Source organism: Halichoerus grypus, chromosome 2, assembly GCF_964656455.1.
Source record: "Halichoerus grypus chromosome 2, mHalGry1.hap1.1, whole genome shotgun sequence".
Classification (NCBI taxonomy): Eukaryota; Metazoa; Chordata; class Mammalia; order Carnivora; family Phocidae; genus Halichoerus; species Halichoerus grypus.
The window spans coordinates 168,685,982-168,709,797 of record NC_135713.1 but is presented as its reverse complement, the minus strand read 5'-3'; the positions used below and the strand labels follow the sequence as shown (position 1 = coordinate 168,709,797).

The window sequence follows — 23,816 nt, the reverse complement described above, 5'->3', positions numbered from 1 at the left end:
CAAACTCTTAGTGCATGTCTAAGAAATCGCCTCCTTCCTTCCTTCTTTCTCTCATTTATTCGGGAAATTTTCTTAAAAATTAGCACTATTCTCTTTTAGCACTTTTCTCCTTAGCACCTACTTTCTTGCCATGAATCTTGTATACAGTAGGTGCTCACCGACGCACGGCAGAATTGTACTGCATTGATTTTTCAATTGGGGAAATCAAGTCTAAACAGGCAACTATATTCTTGGTTTAAAAACCAAGAAAATCAACTATACTTTGACAAGGGAACACAAGCAAATTAATTTTTTCCTTTTCATAACAAGAAGGGTATATATCTCAAAGAAATATAATAAAGGAATGACCGAAGAATAAGACTATGGAAAACCAAGTATACCTGGAAAAGGTATTTTGCATACTTTGTTAAAATCTCAGTGGGAAGTTGTGGAGGGCTTTTTAATCCAAAAGTGGGATGTTGATAAATTGAATGATATAAGATTAACAGATCCAAGATTATTTCCCTATGTTCAACACTATACCTAAAACTTAGATACTTTTGTTTAATTTGAAAATATAGAAAGTCTCCAAAATAATGACATTTTCATATAATTTCTCCATGTTGTAGTGAAAAATATGCTACCCAAGACCACATACAGCAGTGGACATAATGTGACTATCTCATCATCTAATCTGTACTCTAGAAAACTCGTAAATAACGTGAGTGTGATGAGAGTAAATGCACATGTGGCGGCATGTGTATCTTTGCACAGATCTGAACAGCTTAGCTTGCCATCATTTAGCATGTGATGTTGCTCATATTCCATGGAAGTTTTTCCTAGGCCCTTTCTTGCAACCCAGTGATTTCAAGATCATCTCTTTTCATTACTCAACTGGTTTGTGCTTAAAAGAGGCAAACTAATGTTAACAGAATGATTAGCTTAGAGGAACTGTCCTACTACTAATCCACATAGAACACTGTACATTTCTAAGAAGGGTTTTGATTTATATACTCTTCCTAGATTATCTTTCCCCCTATATATTACCTTCTGGACTACTCTTGCTGCTTGCCTCTCCTAGCATGGAAAACTGAAACCTGATTATAATTACGTAATCATGGGAGAAGAAGGCCACTGACCTATAGCTAGGGTCGCCATGATGAATGGGATATGTATCCATAGGAACATTTTCCATTGAAATATCAGTAAGAAGAAGAGACTTTCTATGTTTTAGGCTACAGCGACTTCGAACCTCCTCAGACACTGTGAGTAAGGCTAAAAGGAAAAAGAAGGAAGGTTAGAAAATTTAACAAATTCCAAGTGTGACTTAAAACAGGATACATTTCTTACCACCTCCTTAAGAGGATAATTGCTATTAGACATGCAGATAAAGAGCCCTGGAGAGTGTGAAGGGTATAAACCACTTAGGACAGACTTTCCTTAAAGGGTTCATGGTCTGCTTTGGAAGATGTAAACATGAAATATATGGAGATTTAAAAAAGAACCTTCTATTTCTCAAGTGCTTTAATGTACATTTGATCTCAACGAATACAGAAAGTAGGCAGAGCAGGTACTATAAGGTCCATTTTTTAGATAAGGAAAAATATTCTGACATGTTAGATGATTTGCCCAAGGTCAAATGATTCGAACACAAAAGTTGCCACAAACTGTAGTCTGCTAAACTGGGAATCAGCACTTTCCACTGAACAACTACATTCAAGAACTGTATTATACATAAGTGCTAAGTGTTGCTGAGTGAAGAAACACAAAGCCGGGCAGACGTTCTAGGTAAAGCAAATGGCATCAGGAATGCATATGAAAGAAGCAGAAAGGCAAGCAGATGAGCTTAAACTAGCCCATCCATCTGGAGAGTTAATAAAAAATGGGGCTTATGAAATTTAGGGAAAGAAAGCAGAATTAGGAGAGGGGCTGAAGGGCCCAGGATGCTAGGCTGAGGCTTTCAGACTTTATGACAGACAACAGGGAACCATGCAGTGCCAAAGGGACCAAAGATGACAAAGGGAACACATTCAGACTCTAATGCAAATTCTTTTATCAGGAAAAATGTTTTGGCAAAACTTTCAAAATTGTAACCACTACCACAGGCCCAGATTGTGAGTTCTTTACCCTGTCAAGCAGCCAGCTGAAGGACCGACAGGTGTGTGTGTCATTTTGGCAATCCTTAGATAGAGATGCGGTAAGATTAATTTTGTCTATTTTGTGTCTTTACCTGCTAAGTAAGCCACGCTCTGTGTGTTCACCTCAAATTTATCACAGTTTCTATGTTTGTTAACCAGAGTTAGTAGTGTATGCAAAATTCTGACTGTTCTTGCAACAATGGCAGGTGAAGGATGTCTGTACCCTAAGAAAAATAAAAACAAACAAGAAGTTAATCCATTCTTTCACAAGTATTTCTTGAGTTCTTACTGACTAGCAACTCTGCAAGGAAAGGAAACATAAGGGATAACTCCTACCTTCTGAGAACAGCCGTTTGGGAAGGTAAAACAACGTACATGAATAATTAATTACATAAAAGATTAAGTACCAAACATGTGTAGAAGAAAATACTATTCCCTGGAACCCTAAGGGAGGAAAATAAGGAAAGATGGATGCTGTTTCAGATATTCCATACCCTAAAGCAGTGAGGGGATTTAAAAAAAAATCTAGGTATTTGAGGTCACCTTAAGATAGCTTTTGAAAATAGGGTCTGTTGCTTAAAAATTCTTTCTTTTTTTAATTAAAGGAAAAAAATCTAATAGTGTAGGATGTATATGCTCTCAGAACCCAAAGAATAGGTTTGATCAGAGAGTAAGCTTGATCTTTGGACAGCCTTTAATGATTAGTGCTACTCCATTTCAATTTTTTTTTTTTTAATTTATTCATTTGAGAGTGAGAGAGTGAATCAGCTAGAACACAAATGGTGGTGGTGGGGGGAGTGGGAGAGGGAGAAGCAGACTCCCCACTGAGCAGGGAGCCCGATGCAGGGCTTGATCCCAGGACCTCGGGATCATGACCTGAGCTGAAGGCGGACGTCTAACCAACCAAGCCACCCTGGCGCCCCAGTGCTACTCCATTTTAAAGTAGGGGATTTGTACTCTGAAAATATCTGGTACTCTTAGAAATACAGAATCAGCAAGCACTTTATCAGCCTCATGCAATTCTTCTTTTTGGTATCCTGTCATAAGTGTAATACGTTTTGAGCAATCCCTATTCACTTTAGAGATTGAAACTATTAATATTTTTGCAGAAATTTCATAAGGTAAAGAAATCAAATGTTTACATTCACAATAGTAGGTGTATGTACATCTGTCAGGTAAAAACTGGGGAACCTCCATGATCCCTCAAGCCTAAGAATCATTTACATTGATTTACAAAGCTGTAGACTCAAGCTAGAGCTTGAGTCTAATTGTGGCCAAAGCCAGTGCTGCTTAAGACTACTGGTTCAGGGACGCCTGGGTGGCTCAGTCGGTTAAGCGTCTGCCTTCGGCTCAGGTCGTGATCCCAGGGTCCTGGGATCGAGTCCCGCGTCGGGCTCCCTGCTCCGCGGGGAGCCTGCTTCTCCCTCTGCCTCTGTCTCTCTCTCTGTCTCTCATGAATAAATAAATAAAATCTTAAAAAAAAAAAAAAAAAAAAGACTACTGGTTCATGCCAGCTCCTCATCCCAAGCCTTACTCTCCACTGCCTTTGTCTCTGACTTACCACTATGCACCGTTCTGTTAACTGTAGTCTCTGGCCATGACTGTTCCATGTTAGTAAACCAAAGCTAGCATACAGTGAAGTCAGCAATGGGGAGTAAAGCCAGGAGAGGCAGTGAACGAGCTGGCTCTGAGGACTAGGAGACCACTATCAGCAATTCAGAAATTTGGAGGGGTGAGGGTGGGGTACCAGAAAGGTGAGGTGCTATGGTATGTAACAATGCGACTGAACAACAATACCTTAGAAACAAGTTGAAGAAAATCTGTGATCAAATCTCTAAGATATCATATTCTAACGTAAGTTACCCATGTAACATCATTTATTGATTTGCAGTCTGTCTTATTTTAAATAATCAAAAAGATACTTAGCTATTAGAAAGTCCGGTATTTAGGATTATTTCAAGAATCAACTCTTTTGCATTTTAAAGGAAATCTGATATTTGATACAGTGATTAGGCTCTATTAAAATACATACTGAATAAAACATAGCTCAATAAGACAGATATATCTGCATTTAAAGTAAAATATACAAGGGGCGCCTGTGTGGCTGAGTTGGTTGAGCGTCCGAGTCTTGGTTTCAACTCAGGTCATGATCTCAGGGTTGTGGGATTGAGCCCCACATTGGGCTCCATGCTCAGCAGGGAGTCTGTTTGAGATTCTCTCTCTCTCTCTACCCCTCCCCACCCACCCTCTCCCCTTGAGCTTGCTCTCTCTCAAATAATCTTAAAAAAAAAAAAAAAAAAAGTAAGACATATGAGCCAAATTGTTTCAACTTATTTCAAATAACAAATTATTTTAGTTACTTCTGGCTTCCTGATATCATTTCATAAAAAATATTCTGACACAAGTCCTCTACCTTTTAAGAGGTGTCCAACCAGTGCGAAGTTAAAGTTAGAGTTGAAATTGAGTCCAACAAAATGATCCATTTGCTTGCAGTGCCATTCGAGAGGATTCCGGATTGCCATAAATACTTCCTCTGGACTCTATTGAAGACAATCAGAATGTGGTTGATGGGGGTCACACAGGAACTTTCCTTAAAGGATTACTTATTGGTTTTTGATTGTGTTCATAGCTATGTCAGTTAAGTAACCCTTTCAAGTGGAGAGAAATTATTTTCAGATGACTATAGAAAACCATAGAACATTTAAGATACTACAAATAAATTAGTGTGAGACAATCAAGTATATATAAATAATAAGATGACAGAAGACAAAATACCTTTGAATTATGATGAAAAACAAATGACTATCAATTTATATCCTGGTGATTTCTTAAAAATTATAATTACTGTTTTCGTATAACACCCAGTGCTCCTTGATTCACGGAGCACTGGGTGTTATTTATATGAAAACAGTGAAGTGTGGATCACTACATCAAAAACTAATGATGTACGGTGACTAACATAACATAATAAAATTAAATTAAAAAAAGAAAAAAATTATAATTATTGTTTTAAATAAGACCATCCATTGAATTGTAGTGGGCATTTTGTATACTATGACTGAAAATTCAAGAAAACAAAGAGAGTTCATATTTACTGAGTGCCTGCAGTATACAATAATGTTAGATGCATTACTGTATTGAAACCGTAAAGCAATCCTATGCAGTCAATATTAGCTCCATTTTACAGATTTATTCATTCATTCTTTTACTTATCAAGTACTTATTATGTGTTTTTGATGTGCCAGGCATGGTTCTAGGCTCTGAACATCAATCAGTGAACTAAAGAGACAAAAAGTATTCACCCTGGTGGATTTTACATTCTAGTGTGGGAAAACAAGGAAATCAAAACTTAAAAATGCCGTGCAACTTACCCAAGATAATTAAGATTTTAACAGTGTTTCCTGAAGCGTGGCTTCAGGAGTATCTGCTTTAAAGTCACTGAAGATGAATACCTGTTTTAAGGTCACTAGGTAAAGCCCAGGAATTTGCATTTTTTTAAAAAAGCCCAGTAATTCCCTCATGAACAGAGATTTTTAAAAGCAAACAACTGAAGGTGTTTAGAGCCTGAGCTCAGGTTATCTAGATTTATATCTCAAAGAAAGAAAAACATGACCATTTAAAATAAATGTAGAGAGATGTTTAGAATAGCACTGTTTAAAACAGAAAAGAAGAAAAGACAGAAACAAATCAATTGTTCATCAATAGGCAAATGGTTGAAAAATTGTGGCTCATGCATAATGTAAAATACTCTGTAGCCATGAGAAAGAATTACTTGCTCATGCACACCTGTATATGTGTGAGTATATGTATATGTGTGAGTATATGTATATGTGTGAGTATATGTATATGTGTGAGTATATGTATATGTGTGAGTATATGTATATGTGTGAGTATATGTATATGTGTGAGTATATGTATATGTGTGAGTATATGTATATGTGTGAGTATATGTATATGTGTGAGTATATGTATATGTGTGAGTATATATGCTTAGAAAGAGGTTCACTTTATATTTTTAAATAAAAATGCAAATTGCAGAATACTATATAAAGTATGATTACCTATTAACCTGCTATATGTACAATTTATTTTTTCCAGCTTTAATGAGGTATAATAACTGACATAAAATTCGAAGATATTTAAAGTATACAACATGATGATTTGATATACATATACGTTGTGAAACGATTTACCCCATCAAGGCAATGAACACAACCATCACCTCATATATTTACAGCTACCCCCACTCCCACTTTTGGTAAGAACATTAAATCATTAAATATAGAACTTAAAGTTCTACTCTCTTAGCAAATTTCAATTATACACTACAATGTTACCAACTATAGTCACCATGTTATACATCAGATCCTCAGACCTTATCCATCTTACATCCTGGTGACTTTTAATAGGCTTTATTAACTCTGATTCCTAGTATTCTTGGGGCACTGAAGTCAGTATTAGCTCCTGCTATGGGACTGTTCTGGCAATGAAAATACCAAGACAGATACTCCTAGACAAACATTTCATTTACAAATATTTTTATATCCATACAAACAGCCAATATCTAGCTATCTCTCTGACCACCACTGTCCCAAGACAACCCCAGAAAAGAGCAACAGGGATTAGGAAAGAGGGGCTTTAGTCCCAAATCAGATGTACAAATATGGACAAGTTATTTAACTTGTTCCTTTCTATTTTGTAAAATGGAGGCCTGATGGATAAACTTCAAGGTAGCTATTTCAAGTCTACACCACAACTGGCAGACTAATCAAATAGTATTTAGCCCAGGTATCATCACACTTAAAACCATGCTCCTATTCTGTTTTTTTTTTTTTTTTTCTATCCACAGCTTTGATCAAGCTCACTTCAAGTATATCTCTTGTTATAAACACCTATCTTTTAAAAAAATTCCTCACTTTTCTCCTAGACTCTTCCCATTTTTCTCCAAAGACAAAAAAGAACATCATTTCATACTGTTATGTCCCCTTCTCTATACTCTATACACCAAAATCCAACCTCAGTCAAGGTTGATAAATGTTAAGAAGGGTGCTAATGGTATGTTTCAAAGTGGGATTAGGCAAAACAAAAACCTAGTACAATTAAGTACCCAAAAGTTTCCTTTAGACTCTCCAACCTATTTTCTCATTAAGTACCATTATTCAATAAAAATAAGCTTATTTTTAGATTATTTCTTCATATGTGAAATGGAGGGTAGAGAATGCTAACCTTTACCTTTGGGTTATGAAATCACAAATAATGACTGTACAGTGCATCGTATACATAGCATAGCACAGGGCTTAGCATAGTAGCTACTATTACTACTCAGTATTTTTTATCCCTATTCTGTTTACCAGTATTGGGTGAGTACTATTTCCTACTATTTTTATATAGCAAAGTTCAGGGGCGCCTGGGTGGCTCAGTTAAGCGTCTGCCTTCGGCTCAGGTCATGGTCCCAGGGTCCTGGGATCGAGCCCCGCATCGGGCTCCCTGCTCAGTGGGGAGCCTGCTTCTCCCTCTCACACTCCCCCTGCTTGTGTTCCCTCTCTTGCTGTATCTCTCTCTGTCAAATAAATAAAATCTTAAAAAATAAAAATAAAAAAAGTTTAAATAGTTTCTTTATGAGCTGTTAAGGAAGTACACTCACAAATAAGTTGCATTACAGAAATACATATTGAAGTTATGGACCTCTTCTGATTTTAAAAGGCCAACAACAGTAAAAGAGAGAGGAATTCTAAATGTGCAGACTCTAGGAATGCCAACTGAAAGCTTGCTTACCTTGTCGTTGAATACCCGCAGACTGTCTAAGGTGTGCAGGTTTTGTTCCAGGAGCGCGGTGCCTGCTGAGTACAAGCTGACCTCGTCGAGCTGCAGCACAGCCACCGCGACCCAAAAGAGGGCTTTGTGCAGAGGGGAGTCCTGGCAAAGGTCACGCATTCCAGATTAGCGAGATGAACTACAAACAGTCTCGTTCAAAACACATCACAGTATAAAACAAAGCACATTATCCCCCAAATTATGCATGCTTTCTCTTTTGGAGAAATTAAATATACAGGTAAGCTCTTCATCTATTCCACATGTATAACTAAAGACACTGTTAGCCAGGCTGAGAATATTAGCATCTCCTTTGATTTCTCCCTGTTCTTTGATTCCAAACTCCAGTCACCAAGTCTTATTAATTTTTCCAAAATAGTCTCTTCTGTATTTGCCTACTGCTAATGACACTATTCTAAATGTGTCCTTATTTTAAATGTGGATTCTTTTTGCCTCCGGGCTCCCTCCACTCCAATCTGCTGTGCACACTACTGCCAGAAGGACCGTTCGAAGTCTTCCTCTTGTCATACTACTCATCTGCTTGAAAACATATAGGTACATTTGCCAACTCCCTTCTGAAGAATCTTGAGTGTTAGATTAGTTCTATCCAATCTTTACAATCTTCCATCTCACTATTCTCCTGCAAAGTTTCTCCATACTACTAGAATGGTCTACCCACCATCCCTTTGTTGTCCTAGCATTCCTGTATGATCCCCCTTCTGTACATTTGCTGTGCAAGGCTTTTCCCCTTTCTCTACACTAAACCCCACTTATCTCTTTGACTTTAGTTTAGACTACCCTTTTAACTTTCTTGTCACCCTTACCAATATAGTATCTCTTGCTGTTCTGAATTAAGATAATGTATTTTGGGGAACCCTTCTTCAGCAGTGTGGTAAATGGGAAAATACACAGACTTTAGGGTCAGACAGCCTTGGAAGGGAATCATGGCTCTGTCTTATTAGGTATGGGACCTTGGGCAAGTCACTTAGCCTTTCTGAGCCTCATTTTAACTTCTAATATGAGGATAAGAGAACCATTTTGTGCAATTTAGGATAAGAAGATACGTTTTATTTATAGAAGATATTAGAAGATAACTCAATACGAGCAACATACAGGTATTTATTTCTCTGTAATCTCCCTCATCTGACATATCTTTGTATTCAATTCACATAATTATATAACTTCAGAGTTGGAAAATAATACTCTGCCATCATCTAGTCTAGTTTACTCATTTTATCAATTTGGAAATACCATGTCCAGATATGTTAAATGAACAGGTCATTTAACATATCTGGTCACAAAGCTGAGATGAGCTCAGACCATCCAAAAACAGGTGGCCGCATCATTTTATTCCTTTTAAATATCATCTTCATTTAGCGCCCAAGCTCTCTTGATGACCAGGTATACTTCCCCCAGCTTTACATTTCTCCACAGTAATGATCATGAACTAGCATACTCTGTATTTTACTTACTTTGTTTATTACCTATTCACTTTCCAACTCCCACACTCACCCCAAGAACATAAGTTCCATGAGGGCAGGATGTTTTATTAGTTTTGTTCAGGTACTACATCTCTGGCACCTAAAATGGTACTTGGCACATAGCAGATGCTCAGTTACTACTTACTGGATTAAAGAATTAAGAATATATACCTATTTTTCCTTTTTACACTGATGAGACAAAAACTTATAAGCTCTTGAGAACATACTCTCCATACTTATTCTTCCCCTAATGTAAATTCTTCAAACAACTAAATTTAAAGACAAGGAAGTTCTACTTTAACTACAGCTTTTTCTTTATAACTTCTTCTCAGTCCCACTTACTTTCTGAAATTTTTGAAACAAAATAAAATAACATTTAAGACTGATACCCAAAATGAATGTACTCATTTCTATATAGTAATTACCTTATTAAGAAGTGGTTGTAACTTGGTTAGTGCTATTACTGTGGCTTCTATCAGAACTTGACTGTTGTAAGTATCAGGTCCTTTTAAGCAACTCTCAAGTGCCTTTTAGGGAAACAGAATTTTTTATATTTACTTCCATTGAAATAAAACATTAACTCCTAAACTAAATCTCACAATCAGTTCAGGAACAATTCCTTATTTAGTAAGTGCTAGAATCATTTCCAATGCTATGGTGTTCTTGGTAAATAGGTCATTTGGGTTTTTGTTTTTAATTATTTCTATATTTTAATATAATACATTATGCATTATTATATTAATTACATATTATATAATTTTATATAAGGCTAGTTTTACCATATAGTTAAATGCTTTGAAAACTGATAAAATACTAAGAGTATCTTCTTAGCAAAAGAGACAATACATATTTTCTTTTAAGATATCTTCTTTAGAGGGTTCTTCACTTCAAAAATTACAATAAAGAAAATAATTCAATCTGTTGTTTAAAGGTTTAACAAGCAACATACAAGACATTTTATTAACTTCAAATTTAGATGTCCCTTAGAAAAACACAAGTATGCTTTACAACTTGAGAACCACAAATATTTGAGAGGGAGGAAAGGAGGGAGACGTACCTTGCTAAGAATACGGATAATCTGCTTTATCTGCCCATGAGACACACGTTTGCTAATACAGCCAAAGACAACAAGAGCTCTTGGTTGTAGCGATGGATTATATTGGAATGCAAATCTGCAATTAAAAAATCCAAAGAGTTCAGGAAAAACCTTTGTATTTATATATACTAAATAATTAATTAAAATACTGATTATGCAGTAGTATTTATCTTTTCAATAATACACATACTTTTACAACTTAAATTTATTTGGGACCTACCTTTGAGCTAGTTCTGTCCACTGGTCCAGCCACTTGCATGTTGGAATATCTCTCATACATGCCTTAAAAAAAGGATACTCTTAAATATATTTGTGTACATAAATGTTTTTAGAAACATTTAAATAACGTTTATTATAATGTCATTAAATAAATGACATATATATTACCAATAAACATGTTCCATGGGAGTGTTTTTATTTAAGCATTAAGCATAGAACAGCAGAATAAACTAATATTTCTTCTTTATAGTACTAGTGGATTAAGAAAAAAAGATCTCAGTTTCTTATCATTTTGCCTAATGTACCTCCATGATCTCCAACAAAGCTTCTGTGACTGTTTCCAGGGAAGTCAAAGCAAAAGTCTCCCTTTCATAGGAGCCGGGAGAGAATGACCTGTCCCGGTAACTAGAGCGGAAGGCAATGACGGCAGCTGACTTGACTTTGCTAATGCCAAACAGCAGGTAAAACTTGGGTAACGAGAACTCCGTCAAACTGAGTCTTAAAACTTGCTTGGTCTCTTCTGTAAAAGAAAAAAGGAACAAGGAAAGACTTTAAAGATATTAACTTTTTAATTCTAAAGTGCCCAATTTCACTTTGCTTTTAGAAAATTTGAAAATCATATCAAAACTACATAGTCACGCTCCCTACACCAACCCTCTAGAAACATTCTGCTCAACGCTCACTGCTTTAGCTCCATTACCTACAAGTTCATGCCAGTAACACAACACCATCAACTGCTGCGGAGTCTTTAGTTTCTGTGGTTACAACAGTCTGACAAACGCACAGAGAAAATCTTTGCTGTAGGGGCGCCTGGGTGGCTCGGTCAGTTAAGTGTTTGATTCTTGATTTCAGCTTAGGTTATGATCTCAGAGTCGTGGGATCAAGCCCCGCCGTCAGGGTCCACGCTCAGCGGGAAGTCTGCTTAAGGATTCTCTCTCTCCCTCTCCCTCTGTGGACCCCCCCAACCCTGCCGCTCGCTCACTCTCTCTCTCTCTCTCTCTCTCTCTCTCGATTTTAAAAGAAAATCTCTGCTATAGCTTGAAATAGAATGGAGTTAATTTATTCTTTTTCTTTCTGATAGTATTTCATGTATCATCACAGACTTCAATAACAGCTAGTGTTAAAGATAACCATAAAAATGAGTAAGATAATTTATGCCAACCAGGTGATATAAAATGGAGAAATGAATTGCAAAACACAAAGTACTTTCTGGGAACTTACCACTAAAATGAAGCTGTGAACAAGTACACAGAGAGTGTATGATATTAATGACCAATCCATGTGTGGAAGCTCTAAGGGAGAGCGGCCCTGTGGCTACTAAGAAAGTAACAACATGGAAGAGGTAAGGGAGATGAGCTGCCACATCAAGGGAATTGTTGAAGGACAGCATCAGCATGTAGCGTGCTAGAATAGCAATATCGTCCCACATAAGATGTTGTTCTAAGGTAGGAGTTGGAGATAAGCATGTCTTGTCAATTATTTTGCACATCCTTCCAATAACCTATAAAGAAACAGAATTTTAAAAAATACAGGGGCTAAAACAAAGTTTTATCACAAAAAGTTTCAGTTTAACCTTAAAATGACTAGTTACAATACAAACAACCTCCTGGTAATAAAAACAGACACATCATGCCACAGTCCAGAAGGTAAAGGAAAAGTTGATTACCTTGCTTGAAACCAATTTCACATTTCCAGAAGCCAAAGCTACAGCAGTATCTGCCATCACCTCAGCTTTTATTGATCCCAGGCCACCTGTCGCACTGGTTTTGATGAAACTGTCTAGTACAACATCAAGGAGATCTGTAATCTAGTGGAAGAGGGAAAAATAACGTGTTTTAGCCATTCACTCTGCCAACTTAATTTTTACTTTAAAAATACTTCAAAAGCAGTAGCCCAATCAACATGAAAATTCTATTTTACCTGAAGCCTCCAAAAAAGTAAGTTTTATTTAGCAACCAGTCAGTAAATTTATCATTAAATATCCAAAGGAGGATAAAGATATTCACTCAATTGTACTCAATTGCTTCAGACAGTAAAAGGGACCAATATTCAGAAATTTAAAATATCCACATGCATTATTTTCATCCACTAGCAAAGCACCTCTGTTCTCTCCTAAGACAGTGATGTATGATTAATACAAAATACAATTATTTTAAAATACAGGAAATGACATCAAGTACTAGGATGTTTTGTAGAGCTATAAAACCGGCTCCATGGTCATTTCAAATTATGTGGAAGATTTGCAGCATTGTATGATCTTTGAAGAAATGATGTGCACAATTCTTGTCAGATAAAAAATAAAATATTACATTGTATTCTATATTTTAATACTGGTATTCTTGTGCTAGAACTATAAATGAAAGGTGTCCAAAATAATATTGTTAACATACGTCTACTGACATCTATGGAATGTAAGTACTAGAATATGTTATATAAAGCACTATTTAGGAGTGTCAGGGTGGCTCAGTCAGTTAAACGATTTCGGTTCAGGTCATGAGACTGAGCCCCACATTGGGCTCTGAGCTGGATGTGGAGCTTGCTTGAGATTCTCTCTCCCTCAACCCCTCCCTCCGCGCCCCCCAAATAAATAAATAAAATAAACCACTATTTACTAGAAACAACATCAGATTTTTACAGTTAAATTCTACATAATTATGCCATGAAAAAGAGTACTAAAATAGTTTATTTCTGGCTCTGAAATATGCATTAGACATCTACAATTCTGAACCAAATCCAAGAATTAGGTGAGTGTCTGCATGCTTTTTGAAAGAGAGGACTGTCTTTTCTACAGCTATATCCCTAGTGCCCAGCACAATGTTTTGCACAAAGCGGGTACCAGATTAATATCTGCATCACAGAGGTACTAGACAAATATCTGAGCAAACTCAATACCTGCCCAAGGCTCCCCCATATTTTGGCTTGGATAGATGGGTACATCTGTTTCTCATTTATGGTCATTGTTATCAGCTTATCAAGAATAGCAGTAACTCTTTGTCGTTTGGCATCATCATTGTGTTTACAAAAACGGACTAGATTTGACAGCCATGGAGTCATGTATTCCAAACAAAGGTGTTTCAATTCAATACCTGGAAAAAAAAAATACACTATTAGCATAGATGGTCAATGAAAATTACATCAACAGTTATCTAAAAATATAGAGGATTGGGGAAAAGAAGGTAAAAGGTAAAGATCATTATGTAGAATCAGGTCTGGAGAAAAGAGATTTGGCCATATATTAAAGACAGAGATGAAGAGAACAAGCCATGAAGAAAGTAATCTTCAAAGCCAGCTGGCCAATTTTTGGAAAGTTTTATCTTATTTTTCTTTTTCTTAATCATTTCTCTTCTAGTTAGAAATTTTATTAAGTTTTATTCTAATTGTATAAGGAATATGTGGCAATCACAGAAAGTTAGGTGAAAGGAAAGCATCACCACAAAAATGAAACTGATATTAATATACTGGTGTATCACCTCATCTCTTCTCAGGCTTTCAAAGCTATGTAGAGATTATGTACATTTATGTGTGTGTATACACATAATACCCACCCCAAGTCCTCCACAAAAATGAGGACTACACTGTCTATGCAGTATGTTTTGAATATTTTCTTCAAAGATAAAACATGTTTTAACTTTTCATTTTGACGTAAGTTTAGACTTAGAAAAAGATACAAATATTCCTCCATATAACTTTATCTAGAGTCCCCAAAACACTTTTTTTATTGTGGTAAAATACACACAATATAAAATTTGCCATTTTTAAGTGTACAGTTCAGTGGCCCTAAGTACGTTCACATCAGTATGCAACTATCACCACCATCCATCTCCACAACTTTCTCATCTTCTCAAACTGAAATTCTGTACCAAAACCATTTTTGATGGTTTCATATTATTCCATCATATGGAAATCTGACAATTTAATTAGTTCTTTATTGTTTGACCTTTAGACTGTTCCAATTTTTTGCTACTATAAATAATGTTATGTGAAGTTCAAAAGTAGGCAAAAAAAATTTATGGCAATAGAGGTCACAATAGTGGTTACTCTTGGTGAGGGGATGGTACTGACTGAAAGGAACCTTCTGGATGCTGGAAATCTTCTGTATCTTGGTCTGGGAGAGGGTTTTGTGATGTATTCACACATAAAAATTTATCAAGCTGTTCACTTAAGATTTGGGCACTTAACTGATAGGACATACCTGAATTTAAAAAATCTAAATAAAAAGTAATGCTATAATAAACATGTGAACACTAATTCCTTAGGATAAATTCTAAAAGGTGGAATCACGAGGCCAAAAGGAATGAACATTCTTAGGGGTCTTGACATCCATGTCCAAAGTGCTTTCTCAAAAAATTGCCCCTGTTCACAATTCCATAGACCATCAACACTGAATTAAAAACAAAGAAAAAAAACCTTTTGCCAATTTGATAATTGAATGTTATCTTACTATTCTTTGTTTTTATTTCTTTGATTTTATTATGAACTTCTTAAAATATAAATATTCTTTTTTAGCATGACCTGCACACTACTGTTGTTGATCCATTTTTATTAATCTATAAGAACTCATGATTAAAGATATTAATCTTTTCTCATATTTGCTGCAAGCATATTACCTAGTTGTTTATTATCTTTTACTTTTGTTTCTGAAATAGAGATGTTTTGAAGTTTTATGTAATCATTTACACTCATTATTTCCTTTTTTTCTATCTACCACTTTTTTACTTCGTAAGTCCTTAATCATCCAGAAAGCAATTAAATACTCTGCTTCCTCTTCTTTTTTTTAATGGTTCCAGTTTTTATATTCAATTCTTAAATACAGCTAGACTTTATTTTGGTATCTTGTGGTTTGGGGGTGAAGATGAAGACCCAACTTAATTCATTTCCCAGCCTCATTGTTTAAATGATTTAATCTTTCCCCCATCAGTTTGTGACACTTCTTTATCAATCTGTTTCTCTTAAACTTATCTGACTGCTGATTCTTGAACACCTCTATTTTAATTATTGTACTGTTATGTGTTCAAATGTCCACAAGTGTCTCTCAGTTTTCTTTTCTTTCACCATTTTCTTAACTATTCTTGTTGTTTCAAATGAAATTTATAAACATTTTAAGTTCTACCTCATTCTTTCCTTTTTTTTTTTTTTTTTTTTTTTAAGTAGACTCCATACTCAGCATGGAGTCCAATGCTAGGCTGGAACTCAGGATCCTGAGATCATGACCTGAGCTGAGATCAAGAGTGGGACACTTAACCAACTGAGCCACCCAGGCACCTCAGTTCTACCTCATTCTTAGTCCTCAAATCCTGTAGTTATTTTGATGGGATTGCATTGAATTTATAATAATCTGGGAAGTGGGAAGAACTGTTCATCCAAGAACACAATATGCCTGTTCATTCATTCAAATCTTTTAAAGTATTTCTTAATAAAACTTTATGCTTTTCTTATTTTGTCAGTCTTAACACATTTTCTTTTTAGGGTTGTATTCCTACATCTCTTATTATAAGTATTATAAGTAATATATGTAAAAGTAAATATATGTAGTCATCTGGACTTGATGAATTGTCAAAGCTTTCAATTAGCTGAAAAATCAAGAAATATGTTTGAGGGGCACCTGGGTGGCTCAGTTGGTTAAGCAACTGGTTTCAGCTCAGGTCAGGATCTCATAGGTCACTGGGACTGAGCCCCAAGTTGGGCTTTGCACTCAGCAGGGAGTCTGCTTAAAGATTCTCTCCCTCTGCCCCTCCCCCAACTCATGCGCGTGCATGTGCTCTTTTTTATGTTATCTTACTGTTCTCAAATAAAAAAGTAAACCTTAAAAAAAATATGTTTGCAGAAAAAAAGTTTTATGTATTATGGAGAGAGAAAGGGGAGGGAAGAAAATGTCAGGAAATAAGCTGGAGGAAGAGCAACATTTATACCACAACAGGGTATGAAGATGAATAAATGGAAAGAGTGGATGTTAAATTTATAAGACTTATTAAAAACCAAGTCAGGAGTTGACTCTGGACCCTGTATTATGTGTCACTGCATTCTTCAGGAACTGTACATGACCAATAAAATCACAGTTCAAAGTCAACCTGACAAAAAGAAAAAATGACTATTTCCTTAAAATCAAGGAGACAACATGGATACTTCACTCATTTGGAATAATCTGCTAAGAAGAGAAATCCTGAAGCTAATTAAACTGAAACAGTGCGAAAAATATTTTGTAAGTGGCTCAAACACATGTAAAGTATCAAAAATCTTGCCACCTTGCTTTTATGGCCAGAATTTTGGTGGATTTCTCAATGTTGTCTAACCGGGACGTTCCTTCAGAGTTTCTTCAGTTGCAGAGTACAGCAGATGAAAAATTAGAAGAGATAAAGAACTGAAAATACAATCAATTATGATTTCACTGGCAAATTCTGAAATGAAAGGATTTTCTTTGAATCTTCTTAGAATCATTGTTAGGGGGCGCCTGGGTGGCTCAGTTGTTATGCCTTCGGCTCAGGTCGTGATCCCAGGGCCCTGGGATCGAGCCCCACATCGGGCTCCCTGCACCGCGGGGAAGCCTGCTTCTCCCTCTCCTACTCCCCCTGCTTGTGTTCCCTCTCTCGCTATGTCTCTCTCTCTGTCAAATAAATAAATAAAATCTTAAAAAAAAAAAAAGAATCATTGTTAGTATTAAAGAAAATTATTATTACTTACTAGATTTGCTAAATCCAGAAATACACTCTTCCAAAAATTCTAAGGTGAGATGTGGCTCATTGGCTGCCAGTGTCTTACTAATAGAGACAATAAAGAGCGTGTTGTTGGCAGGGATGCATAAACCTGATGTCTCTAGTAACTGGCCCTCGATTTTTAAATTAAAGGTACAAGTTAAGGCACACAGAAGATTATAGGCGGCTGACCTAGGAGAAAACACAAATGAAGTTGTTTTAAAACTTATTTTTTCTTATGATTCCAAATTTTTTTCATAACGTACAACTTATGATTCTACTACAAAGCATAATCAACTATTTTTAAATTTTATGATCAATGAGAGATAAGATGTTATGGTTCTATGGTAAATACAAAATACCCCTTGATCATTTAGGGATTTTTTTTCATCATTTAGGGATTCAAGGGAGGTTCTTGACATTACCAGAAGAGCACTGTGAGGCTCCTAAGACAGGTAAGTATTAAGACGTTTCTAAAAGACATTTTACTAGGATATAAAATATGAGAGGTTTATGGTCCTAAGGTGGATCAATAAAGTTAGAATAAGGCTCATCATATTTTCAATGAAGCCAAAAACTCAAATTGTGGTTCCCCCTCTCATCAGATCCATTTATAATGGGGATCATAAGAAGAGAAATAAGATGGCCCCTCATCAAATTAAAATGTGAAAATCTTTCATCAGCACCTACCAAATTTCTTTCTTGATGTCCTATATGACATACTACAAACTAGAGGTCAAAAACAAACATAATATAATTAAGTCCCCCCTGTTTTTCCTTCCATTATACTTAACCACTGAAAACATAAAACAATGATATACATCCAAATTCCATTAGAACCAAAATTTCCCTTAGAAATGTCTGAAAATATACTTAAGCAATTTAGGACACAAGTAAAAAAACTGTACTTGGTTTTCAAATTTTCATTTTTGTCCCCTATCCAGCAAGAGAAATAGTTTGCTCAGCAAATTTCAGGTTTTCCTGACCTCCGAACCTTCATCATGCTACTATATTTTTGCAACAACCATATGGGGGCAAAAAGCCACTGAAATTTAAGTCAGCCTAAAGGCTTTTTCTCTGGAATGACATGCTTCAGCAAAAAACAGAAGCTGTCAGTTCACTTTATTTCACAAGAGAATACAGGTTCAGTGAAGCTAGTAACTGTTAGAAGATTGTTAGCATTCTTCTATGAGGAATTTTGAATTAGAAATTAAAGGCAGGCTTTATAGCTCTATTTTCCTAAAATGAGAATATTAATATTATTGTTTCTAAGTTTGTGTATCTCTTACTAACTCCTAGGAATTTGGAGTTATACCATTGACTTTTATTCAGTACATTTCAGCAGCTATAAAGAACCAGGCCTGCTCAAACTGGGGTAGGTCAGATTCCTTGGAGATAATGAAAGCTAAGCATACACAAAATTTTATACATAATTTCTGGGAGGCCCGTCCAGGTAAAGAAATCTTGATTTCCGCCTCCCCCCTTTATTTAAGAATCGGGAATCCTAAAAGGCCCACTTATAAAACTTGGGCTACATTACACCCTAGGGAAGATTTTTTGGAGCTAAGAATTTATATCTGTAAAAATCTTGACAGTCCCAAGGAACCTGGGACAAAGAATTATCCCAACACGAAAAGCAGAGGGGAGAAAGGAGGGAAGAAGTACAAAGACACACTGGCAGAGAGAGGAGGGGTGGGAGGGGGAGTTGGGAGGCAGTAATACTGAGCACAAACTGTTTACTAGGTGCTAAAATATACTGCTACACATACTATTTATGAAATCTTTGTAGGTATATAGGAAAGGCACTGTTACCCTTATTTTCAAAATGAGGAAACTAGAGCTCAGAGAACTTTAGTACCTTGCCTAAAGTCACACATTGTAGCAGATCTAGATTTAAACCAAATCTACTGACCCCACAGGCCATGCTCCTTCCTCATTCATGTTCAGATTATTAAATCTAAACAGAACCAATTATACCCTGTCAGATGACATCTACACCTGTCTTAAGACTTCTTTCAAGAACTTTGTTCAAGTCATATAGGTGGAAAGTATGCAATGTTACTGTTTGAGTTATTGCACATTAAGCCCTCCTTTGTCAAACAATAATAATCTGACTGTGAGGAAACTTAATAGTGATATACTTCTGAACACGGGAAAACATAATTAGAGGACTCAGAAGGAGAAACTTAGGAATAGACTTTAAAAAAAAAAAAAAAAAAGGCTTTTTTTGGTGGTGGGGGGGAGTAACAAAACCAAAACTGCTATGTAGTCTGTTTCAGATGAAAGTTTCCTGGAGAAAGAACATGTATTGGTTTAGTGTGAATCACCCTTTTCAGAATTCCACAGTTCATGTGAACACCCCACAAACTGATGAGGTCACACTGGTTAACCAACATAGCATACCTTCCGATTTAGAGTATTAAGGTAGAGGCTGTATTAAAAGCTTATTAAGTGGTCTCATTCTAAAAGCAACAAACCCTGAAAAAAGTTGCAGTGAATTTTTAAAAAACCTACCGTAAACTAGGGTCTGAACTGCCTAAATTAAGTAATGCAATATTGAGCAGTGTCCCAGGGACATCTTTTGGCCGAATCTTGGTGTGCTGGGGGATGGAGTCGGGCTGCGACAGCTCCCAGCGTGTCCGAATATGAATGATAGACTGGACAATGGCTTCACACTCCTGGTGCATGAAGGTGAGTGGTGTGCCCTGGTTTGCAATGGTTAAGGTGAACTGGTTCTCATCCACCAGGCAGATCTCTTCAATTTCCGAAGCATAATAGATATCATTTAGAAAGACTGATTGCCCCAAGACTTTTGTTCGCTCTGCTGAGGTTACCTGGACAGCAGTAGAACCAACCTGGAAAGTGATGGTGAGAGGGCAGAGTGAAGAAGAGTTAAATTCCACTACGTAGAACTCTAAGAGGCTCTGAAAACCAACCAACTGACTGACCAAACAAATACCATGTTTGCCATTTAAGGAAGAGTTACCGCCAATGTTCAAATGGGTTCAAGAGTTATTGTGATAAATGCTCTCAAAAGAGACTGAAAACATTTTTTTTTTTAAAAGTTCAAGAATCCCATAAACAATCACTGGTTTTATCCTGGGTCATGACTCCCATTCCACAAAAAGCATGTAATAATCAGAAGAATTCTCAATTGGTCACTTCCACCCTCTACACATTTCTACCATTTGACTGATAGATGGCAAACCACCCTCTCTACAACACTCCCCTGCCTCCAATCCAACCTAGAATATAATTAAGTGTACACCTCTCCTATCTTCCACAGGACCTCCATGAAAATAGAAAGCTTAGTTTTCCTCCATCTGGACCTACTTTACATTTGATCCACTGCTATGGGAACACCTAGGGAGGCCAGTGCAGTCTGGTTAGCCAAGAAGGGTGACAAATCATTTACCTCATGTGGAGTGAAACTTACTTTAATAGAAACCTTGGTGTCTTTGTGAGCTAGCTTGAGAGCGTTGTGGAATACCTTCAAGTCCTCTTCTAAAGCCAGCGTGGCAGCAGGCAGTTTCTGCTGTTCATGCTCTATGTGCTCAGCCAGTTTCCCAGGACAGTCTATGAAGATGAGCCTTTTGCTGCCTTTGAGGCCAGTCAGCAGCCGCTCGTGATACTTGGTGTACTCCCTGACCCAGGAGTTACAGTTATAGATATAGACTGCAGAGACATTGTCATAAGCAAAGCCAGGAAAAACAACAAACCACTTGGAGAGAAAGTCCGTTTTAAAGCGATTGCTAGGCCCAGTATGGGTAAGGTCCACTACAATTTCATATGGCTTTGCATAATATGGCTTTAAAGTCAGCAAGACGTGGTATATCAGCAAATCGCCATTGATTTGACCAGTTTTAAACCTAAGGAAGATGACAAAAAAAAAGGACACAGATTGTTAACAGAGTTCTGAATAAAAATATAGAGACTACTAATCTATTTTATTCCTTTAATTTTCTGATGAGCTTTCTAGAGAAAACTGTAATAACAAAAAATTATGTAAAATATAAATCCATTTTTAAAAATCAGTTATCCTTTAGATATTGAGAAATAAGGCTGAAGTAAAATGAAAGAGACAAGTCTCCAATTCAAACACTCTTGAGCAACAACAAACTTGCACACCCCAGATAAGCAGAGGAAGGCAGTGAACATTGATTGGTTGCCTCTAGGCCCACCGAATTTCCCAGGTGAACAGTTTGGGTGGGAATGATCCACCTGGAGCCCTGGGGTGATCTGAATGGCTTTAGTCAATTTGTTTACCCCACCTTGACCAGAGAGGTTCAGCAATGACCGTATGACTCAAATCAGGACAACCAGGGCCAAAGAGGCCCAATTCAGAAGCTTTAGCTGTAGTTGGGAATTGAGACTTTTTCTTTCCCGGTGTTTATAAACAAAGGAACACATCGCCCTGGGAGTTGTTAGCTCATACCTTGAGATATGAAGGGAAAGCCTGCCTAAAAACTGAAGAAATGGAGCAGAGAAACGAAGAGAGAAACTGGGGCCCCAGCCATTTCATTTGAACTCTAGATAACGCCTCTCCTGGGATCAAATTTATCCCTGGACTATTGAGTTGATGAGCCAATGAATTCCATTTTTTTGATTAAGCCATACGAGGTCATAAGTTGCTTACACTCAAAAGAATGCTGATCAGTGTGAGTAGCCAAAGTAAGGACCATCAGAAAGCCCTGAAGAACACAGTACTAGAACTTCAAATCAAAAGAACTTATATTAATTTGGCCCAATGTTCTACACTTGATGTCTCTGATAAGGACTACACAATAGGCTCAGATAAATATCCTTACCTCAGAATTTTTAATCTTGTTGGGAGAAAAGATAAAAATCAAGTTAAATGATTTTAAAATAAAATATTTCAAGATCAAAGAAAAGGTATGAGATAGTATGTAATCACTTATCAAATGAATTGCAGAGAAAAATAGTTCAGAAGAGGGAGAGATGAACACGAACTAGGTAGTCCTTGAAAACTACATAGATGTTATAGCTGAAGTGGGTGGGAGAAATTCTGAATTCAACAAGAGCAGGGATTAGCAGATCTAAAAGAGAGAGGTAAAGAAAAAAAGAAACATAACTAGATGAGATGTGCTGAGGCACGTCAGCTAGTTTAGCTGGAATGAAGGATCACGTAGAGAAGTCTTAAGAGATAAAGCTGGTCAACTGCACTACTAGGTATTTACCCAAAGGTTACAAAAATACTAATTTGAAGGAATACATGCACTCTGATGTTTACAGCAGCATTATCTACAATAGCCAAATTATGGAAAGAGCCCAAGTGTCCATCAATTGATGAATGGATAAAGTGGTATATATACAACAGAATATTACTCAGCCATAAAGAAGAATGAAATCTTGCCATCTGCAATGACATGGATGGAGCTAGAGAGTATTATGCTAAGTGAGAATTAAGTCAGAGAAAGACAAATACCGTACGATTTCACTCATACGTGGAATTTAAGAAATAAAACAAATGATCATAGGGGGAAAAAAGAGAGGCAAACCGGAAAACAGACTCTTAACTACAGAGAACAAACTGATGGTTAGCAGAGGGTAGTTGGGTGGGAGGAGGGTTAAATAGGTGAGGGGGATTAAGATGGGCACTTGTGATGAGCACTGGGCGTTGTAAGTGTTGCATCACTAAACTGTACACCTGAAACTAATACGACACTGTCTGTTAAGTAACTGGAATTTAAATAAAAACTAAAAAATTAAATTAAATTAAAAGTTTAACTTTAAAAAAAAGAGATAAAGCTGGAAAAATACATAATAGTTAAATTGTTAAAGGATCAAAACTAAGAGATTCAGGTTTTCTCCCAGAGGCCCAGTATTTCACAGAATATATTCTTTTTTTTTTTTTTAACATTTTATTTATTTATTTGACAGAGACAGAGACAGCAAGAGAGGGAACACAAGCAGCGGGGAGTGGGAGAGGAAGAAGCAGGCTTCCCGCTGAGCAGGGAGCCCGATGCGAGACTCGATCCCAGGACCCCGGGATCATGACCTGAGCCGAAGGCAGCCACTTAACGAATGAGCCACCCAGGCGCCCCTCTCAGAATATATTCTGTGAAGCACCAGCATCAGAATCAACTGTGGTACTTGATACAAATGCAGTCCGTTTCTACTACCTATGAATCTATGCAGTGGGGCCCGGCAATTTTCACTGTTTTTAAACAACCTTCTATCTGATATTTATATGCACAAATATTTCTGAATCACTGCTATAGTGTCAGGGAGTTATTCAACTTTATTTTTGTAAAGAAAGAGGTGATATGATCAAAGGAATTGATATATAGAAGCTCTATGAAGGAGTTGGGGCGGGTAGAAAAGATACTGTAGTCTAGGTATGGCCTAATAAGGATCTAAATACTATGGTGACAGTAAAAAA

The 23,816-nt window shown here is 36.7% G+C and overlaps 1 protein-coding gene across 8 annotated transcripts in view; it reads right to left on the bottom strand.

Moving 5' to 3' along the window:
- Nucleotides 1-23,816, bottom strand: part of NF1 (neurofibromin 1) — a 282,567-nt gene that overhangs the window by 22,821 nt on the left and 235,930 nt on the right. For all 8 annotated transcript variants that reach the window (XR_013446092.1, XM_078068156.1, XM_078068155.1 and 5 more), the window contains 14 exons: nt 20,850-21,282; nt 19,928-20,268; nt 17,403-17,605; nt 13,617-13,810; nt 12,391-12,531; nt 11,946-12,225; nt 11,030-11,244; nt 10,726-10,787; nt 10,467-10,581; nt 9,835-9,936; nt 7,893-8,033; nt 4,531-4,657; nt 2,210-2,341; nt 1,119-1,254 (listed from right to left, as the gene is read on the bottom strand). Coding sequence is in view for 7 of the 8 variants with exons in the window: in XM_078068156.1 (XP_077924282.1) it covers nt 1,119-1,254; nt 2,210-2,341; nt 4,531-4,657; nt 7,893-8,033; nt 9,835-9,936; nt 10,467-10,581; nt 10,726-10,787; nt 11,030-11,244; nt 11,946-12,225; nt 12,391-12,531; nt 13,617-13,810; nt 17,403-17,605; nt 19,928-20,268; nt 20,850-21,282 (2,622 nt within the window). In the remaining variant the exon portion in view is untranslated. The remainder of the gene's footprint in view (nt 1-1,118; nt 1,255-2,209; nt 2,342-4,530; nt 4,658-7,892; nt 8,034-9,834; nt 9,937-10,466; nt 10,582-10,725; nt 10,788-11,029; nt 11,245-11,945; nt 12,226-12,390; nt 12,532-13,616; nt 13,811-17,402; nt 17,606-19,927; nt 20,269-20,849; nt 21,283-23,816) is intronic.